Here is a 7,500-nt window from a genome sequence, read left to right on the forward strand (position 1 = left end):
ACGGGGCAGAGGTTACATGGGATGATCCCGAATAACAGCAGTGACCAGTGAAACGTCACACATGTGCGGCCTTCTAATTGACGCCTGCCGGCGGCCATCTTGGTGGTGGACTAAGGCAGAGAGAGGGGGGACGTTTACCCGATGGGATGAGGTATGCCCGCCGGGTCCCCTCCTCTCTCCTGACACTGTCGGGCTCTCGGTCCTTGACCGAGTGCCCGACTTTTTAGAGGGGGGTGACACCAAAATGACTGCCAGTCATTTTGGTGTCACCCCTCCAATGGTGCCACCCGGGTGCGTGCCGCACCCCTTGTTGCCATTTACCTGCCATAGTAGCCCCCGGGGTATTAAATGAATAATCTTCCACCTAGACATAAGATTGTGCTCTCACCTCTTCATCTCCTGCTCTGTTGCGCTCAGACGCACCAACCTGCTGTGGTAGTTTTTGGAATGCCCGCTCTCCGGCTGCACCGTCAAGAAGAAGACATATTTGTCCGTACTGAAAGTGTACACGTAATGGATGGGGTATGTGTTCATGTACAGAGGAAGAACGGTCAGAGAGTGGAAGTCCGCCGCAAAGCCATCCTGGGAGGTCAGCATTCGCCTGATGGACACCGACGTGGTACCGTAGCTCCCCGCCACGTTAGAATCCACCGTCGAGGCCACATAGAAAAGGACAGACCTCAAGTGAACGTGAGGGGTAACCACTGTGCCGAGGGGGCTGGCGATACAGTCCGGGCACAAGGAAGGAGAGTTGGAAGCGGCACGGAACAGGAAAGAGGAATACAAGATTTCATAGTTGTCAAATTCATGCAGGAAACAAACTCCGCGAAGAGAAGAACCGCAACTGTACAAAAGGTCTTCGACCGGATCCAACACCAAGACTTTGCTGTCCGTGTCTTCAGCCTGGGCCGGGCGGGCACTGCCCATATCACATTTTGAGCACAGGTCACACTCGGAGCTGTTGGTGGGACCAGTAATCAGATCCTGCAAGACATGAAGGTCGGAGGCACTGAGCACATAGAGGTGGTTGGTGGTGGCAATGAAGAGCAAAGGCCCCTTCTTGGAGGCCAGGTTCTGGATGGCGTCGGGCGCGGTGAAGGTGGAGAGGTTGTAGTGGACGTTGGGATCTAAAGACATGAAGGGTCTGTTGGGGTTCTGCCATGTTGATGTTGAGCAGTCTCTCACAAGGAAGAGTAGAAGAAGAAGCCGGGATAGACGCCACATACTGGGGCGGAGGAGGTGGAGGATGACGACACACGTGGGGGGTCAGAGTTCACCTTGGTGGAGGACAGACTGACAGGCACAGGGAATCCATATTACAGCACCTGAAATGAGGAGGAGGACAAGGTTAGCCCATGTGGCGGCCATTGCACAAGACTTGGCTCACCCAAAACCCATTTACAGCCCCACAGCCTTCCCAGGACCAAAGCCGGCCACACGCCGGAAGAACTTTCTTTGACAACATTTGTTTTCAGATGTTTGCTCCGTTTTCTAATAGTTAATGAGGTCAAATTGACAAAATTGGTTTTAACTGTAACTATGAAAAATATAATTGGAGGACTGAGATGGAAAATTTTCCTCAAGTGAATGAAATTCTAACGGTGAGTGCGGCTTTCATTCAGGAAACTCCCAAAACTGAATGTTTATCAGGTGCGTCCATGGGCGAGCAGCACAGAGGGAACCCGCTGGCAGGAAGCAGCCGGAAGGGTCCAAAGGCAAGGTAACCAGGGGGCAATCCAAAGAGGTAGTTGAGGGTAATCCGAGGTCGAGGCAGGCAGCAGAGGGTCAGAAACGATAGGCGGTCCAAGGTCGGTACACGGGAGGTCAGCAGAGGGTTCAGGAAACAGGCAACAGGCAACAGGCAACAGGCAACAGGCAACAAGGCACATAGGAGGGGAGCTTCGTATGTCACACCATGAGGTGGAATAACTCAGCAATAAGCCAGAGCTCAGGCCAGGTTTTTATAGCCAGGGGAGTTAGGACCACCCCCCGGTCGCCGAGGCAACCAGGAGGCTTCCTTCCTCGAGAACCAATGGCAGGCGAGAGAGATGGAAGGTGTGTACAGGGAACCTCCCCCAGCAAGGCTCACACCTGATGCCTAATGGAGCAGGAGTGCTACACACGTGCCCCCGGGGATGCTCGCGCAGCCTGCGTACCGCGCATGCGCAGGCGCCGTGCGACTCGAGCATGCGTACCCGCAACCAGGGCACCAGGAGTTCTGCCAAGCTGAGGGGAAACCCGTGCCCTGCGCCGTGCCCGTGGCCCCCGAGCAGGGGCAACACCCCCTGCTTCCTGACAATGTTAAAATCAAACAAACAATCTGTCAGGTGATGACATTTTCGAATGTTCCGACGAGGTTTTCATAAGAAAATCTTCCAGTGTATGCAAGGCCCAAGGCAAGACCAGCTACTTGCACCCCCCAGCCCCCTCTCCCGTGTCGCAACCCCCAATCCCCCCACGTTGCACCGTTCTTCTGCCGGCTAGCTTCCGCAAGTGACAGGTGAATGTAAGCAGCCGAGAGCAAAAGCCAGACTGTTGTTGGCTATTTTAAATTTGAAATAGCCAATAGCAGGCTGGCTATTGAAACCCCGCCCACTGAGCAGATGAGTGGACCTGAGAAAGAAAGTTGTCTCCCAGTTCCGCTCCTCTGCTCAGTGGGCGGGTACAATAGCCAGCCTGCCATTGGTGTTTGCAATTTTAAATAGACAGGGAGGGGGCGTCGTGGGGGGGTTGAGTGTTCGAGGCTGCGCCCTAGGCGGCTGCCTAGTTTGCCTAGTGGCAGCACCGGCCCTGAGTGTGCGGGCAGCTTAAGGCATTCCCAATGGGGCAAGACCTCCCTTCTATCTCCCAGTGATAGCACTCATCACCAGCACCCATCGTGATACTATTACATGCGGTGTGGAAGAGATCAGTGTCCATGGATGCATTGATGGGGAGTCACAGGGACAATGGGGAGTCACAGGCACAATGGGGAGTCACAGGCACAATGGGGAGTCACAGGCACAATGGGGAGTCACAGGCACAATGGGGAGTCACAGGCACAATGGGGCCCTAGAAAGAGCTGTAAGACTGGAATACGAAACATTACAGAATATGCTGCAACCACACCCAGCATGCCCGCAGGTCATCTCCAGATAATATGTTCTGCCAGAAATCCTGCCCGGCACTGGCAGAGGACAAGGCGCCATGTCTGCCAGGGAAGGATTATGAAGTTTGGGGGAGAAGCTGAATAATTGAACCAGAACGGACTGGAATCAGATCCTGAGATTAGTTGCCATGTATAGCTACACTCAGGCTTATCAGACACGTCTGCCATTTTATTCATATATTTGGAGTGGATCCATATGGAGTTTCAGACATAAGAAGGACAAGCTTCTGCCGTGACCTCGCCATAGAAAATCCAGGGTGCCCTGCAAAACCAATGTCATGGGTGCACCTTGTATTAAATGGGAAACATAAAATGGCCTTGGATCAGTTTTGTTTTGTTTTTCCTTTGGGTACAAGCTGAGCTGATTCTTTCCATCTCGCTTTTTATCATAGGCTCACAATCACAAATAAATATTTTATAAATGACTAAGGGTTTTCTTTTGGACACTCCAGAGAGACAGTACAGCGGAAGTCTGGCTTTTATCTGATTCTTAAAAGGATGATTTATAAATTATCCGCCCAGACATCAATGGATGAATGAGTTTGCACAGCATTCCTGCCGCTAGATAGAGCCGAGGAGCATAGCAAAAAAAAACCTTGCTCCGTTTGCATGGCATTCCCGCCACTAGATGGAACCAAGGAGCAGAAGAATTGCCTATGCTCCTCGGCTCCTATGTATTGGCGGGAATGTCATATAAATGTGAATCTCCTAGTGTATGGCTGGCCAGATGATTCATAAATCATACCCATAGTGTCATCCTTGGTAACTGCAGTGTGGCGCTATACCTGGGCCCTGTGCTGTGTTACAGTGACATCCTAGGGGCCCTGTGCTGTGTTACAGTGACATCCTAGGGGCCCTGTGCTGTGTTACAGTGACATCCTAGGGCCCTGTGCTGTGTTACAGTGACATCCTAGGGGCCCTGTGCTGTGTTACAGTGACATCATAGGGGCCCTGTGCTGTGTTACAGTGACATCCTAGGGGCACTGTGCTGTGGTCCAGTGACATCCTAGGGGTCCTGTGCTGTGTTAAAGGGACATCCTAGGGGCCCTGTGCTGTGTTACAGTGACATCCTAGGGCCCTGTACTGTGTTAAAGGGACATCCTAGGGGCCCTGTACTGTGTTAAAGAGACATCCTAGGGCCCCTTGCTGTGTTATGGCTATATCGGAGGGCCCTGAGCTGCATTACACAGAAATTATGTCACTATCCTGGGTCCTGTGTTGTATTATGATGTCACCGGGTTCGTGTTGTGCAAAATATCAAACATACCTCCACTCCCTGCCGCCCCTATACTCCCTGCCGCCCCTATACTCCCTGCCGCCCCTCCACTCCCTGCTGCCCTGCGGCTGGGCCTCGGTTGGCCTTGTGGGAAATTGGGCCCTGCATACATAGAAGAATGATCGGAGAAGAAGAGGACACGTGACCCATCAGGTCTGCTCCTCCGTAACCTTTCTGTCCGGTATGGATCCATGTTTGTCCCCGTCATGTTTTCATTCACTCTGCGTACAGGCCAAACACACCAGACAGAGAAGTATCAGCTTATGTTGGGTGTTCGGATGGGAAACGCGTGAACATGTCAGGACAAACATGGTCATCCTGACGTAATGACTCTCCGATTCCTGCCAGAGCCCGGCAAGGACAAGAATCTGAATTTTTCCTTGCATGTGAATGGGACGGCGCGTTTCCAGCGGTGAATGAGGCAGCGCGGGCGGACAGGACGCTGCGTGTCATCATTCTGGAAAGGTTACAAAGTGTTTACTGCTCTGCAAATCATATATACAGTGTGACCGGGTCAAAGGAGGGCCGGGGCGCCCCACAATCGGGCGGCAGATAAAACGACATTCTTGGCACTTTTACAAAAACTTCACGTTTTCAGGAATTTTCCCGATTCCGCCCCGTGCTTCGCATTGGTGTCAGGTGCTCCGAAATGGAGCCGATTCTGGGAAGACATGTACAAATCCGGGAGATCAGATCTCCGTGATGGCTGTGGGCAAAATGTCCCCACGCCGGGCTCACCATCACTTCTCTCCAATGCCACTTCCATGTGGACATCACTCTGAAGGCGACGCAGTGCAGAACAATGCAGACTACTATACTGTATATTACTAGTTCTCTTCCCCAAACCCTCTGTACACCAGAAATCAGGCTGAGAGTGGGAGGTTCTTATCTATTGGTCTATGTTATGATTAGTGTTTGATCCCCAGAGGACACTCTAATTAATCCAGGCCCCCAGAGGAGGCCACGATCCAGCCCAGGCCCCCAGAGGAGGCCACGATCCAGCCCAGGCCCCCAGAGGAGGCCACGATCCAGCCCAGGCCCCCAGAGGAGGCCACGATCCAGCCCGGGTCCCAGAGGAGACCATAATCCAGCCTGGGCTCTGCACATTTTCATGCACATGCGCACACTCATGTGAGCCATTCCAGCGGAAGGATTGCAAGCACTTGTGAGCATGCGAGCAAATGTGCACGCACTACTCCACGTGCACACGCACCCATTTGAACATTGGTGCCAGACGGCCTTTTTAAGGAGGAGCTCTGCACCTTTTCCTTGCTGAGAGTTCTTCAGCTAGTGCCGAGCTTCCTGTGTTTCCTGATCGGGACCCGGGTTGTTCTGATTGCTGCCTGCCCCTGACCTCGGCTTTATACGGACCTTCCTTCTGCTTACCGATTCTACACTGCACATTACCGACCCGGCCTGCTCCTGACCCCGCCTCTGTCTGCCCATTCTGTACCTCGCTGCCCGCCTGATCGGGATCCGGCCGGCTCCTGACCCCACCTCTGTCTGCCCATTCTGTACCTCGCTGCCCGCCTGATCGGGATCCGGCCGGCTCCTGACCCCACCTCTGTCTGCCCATTCTGTACCTCGCTGCCCGCCTGCTCAGGACCCGGTTTGTTCCCGACTACGGCTCTGCACCGGTGCCAGCTTCACTCATTGCTGACCATCTCCCAGGAAGTGGCTGCCATGGGACTTGTAGTTCCTTGGACAGAAGGCTGCGTCATGCTGGTTTCCCTCATGGTGGGTTTAATAACAAATGTCAACATTTCCAACTAGCGGAGAGAGAAGTATACACAGAGGTGCCACCGCCGAGCGAACAACCTGGGCGCAGTCCCAACACTAATCACAGCCTTCCACAAAAACCACAACAACACTGAGCCGGAGCCAGCACTGCGCAGAGGAGCCCAGATACGAGATACTTCTAGAGCAGTGAAAGTCAATGTACTAAATATGGAGGCCTCTACCATCATCAAGGGTCACACACAATATTCAATACAATGTTATCGTCAGAGACTGCTGGCTTATCACAGGAGACGGTCAGAGACTGCAGACATACTACAGGAGATGGTCAGAGACTGCAGACATGCTACAGGAGATGGTCAGAGACTGCAGACATAGTACAGGAGATGGCCAGAGACTGCAGACATGCTAGAGGAGATGCTCAGAGACAAGCTGAGATGTTGCCCATAGCAATAATGCACGTTCCTTTCATACTATTGCAAATTCGGGAATTACTTTCAAACTGAAAGTGGTTGCTATGGGCAACAACTCTTCCTTTATTCTGCCTCCATGTGGAGAAAAATAAATTCATGTTACAGAATGTCTCTGGGTAAAGACCGGCCATAGATGCGGAATGATTGCTTGTGTGTGGGCAGCTTTGACATGTCCCCCAGATCTCACTGTACTATAACACTCATCATCCTTTGTATCCTTCCAGATTACAGGAATATTCCGGATTTTTCACCTGAACGGCGGCCGAGTCTGACATTGAGCAACGTGAAATGTACCGACATGTTTCCCGACCTGGAGTCGTATCCGCTACAAACACTAAAACATGGCGGCTGGGGGTTGTGGATTCTCTGGTCATTCCATTGAAGCCGGTCCACAGCAAGACTCGAAGTGTAAACGTTTCCATGTGTCAGCAGTCAGTGCTACAATGTAACGACTTTATTATTGATTATTTAGGTTCATAACATTCCAGGAAGCTGCCTTACGCCTAAGGAAGCCACAAACGGTGAAATGCGTAGAGGAACGCTCAGCATATCAATACATCTGTACACATATACATTCATGAGAGGTTTGGAGTACGCTACAGTATATCCTCATGTAACAAGACATAATGGCACCAGCCCATGGACATTCATTGTTTTTTATGTGGAACAATTGTATTGTATATAATATATACACACACACACACACACACACACACACACACACACACACACACAGGTGAAACTCGAATAATTAGAATATCATGCAAAAGTAAATGCAGTAAGTGCTGCAAAAGGGGCCCAAACCAAGTACTGAGTACATATGCATGCTTGTACTTTTCAGAGGTCCGATATTGTTCTATGTACAA

The 7,500-nt window shown here is 51.8% G+C and overlaps 1 protein-coding gene across 1 annotated transcript in view; it reads right to left on the reverse strand.

Annotated features, from left to right (window-relative positions):
* Positions 1–384: 384 nt before the first annotated feature.
* LOC108802652 (macrophage-stimulating protein receptor-like) overlaps positions 385–7,500 on the reverse strand; it is a 19,001-nt gene continuing 11,885 nt past the window's right edge. Inside the window, exon 2 of the mRNA XM_018574510.1 lies at positions 385–1,325. Within this exon, the coding sequence (XP_018430012.1) occupies positions 385–1,224 (840 nt within the window). The 5' untranslated portion in view covers positions 1,225–1,325. The remainder of the gene's footprint in view (positions 1,326–7,500) is intronic.

The sequence above is a fragment of the Nanorana parkeri genome, unplaced genomic scaffold (genome assembly GCF_000935625.1).
Source record: "Nanorana parkeri isolate BGI_ZX_2015 unplaced genomic scaffold, ASM93562v1 scaffold3010, whole genome shotgun sequence".
NCBI lineage: Eukaryota > Metazoa > Chordata > Amphibia > Anura > Dicroglossidae > Nanorana > Nanorana parkeri.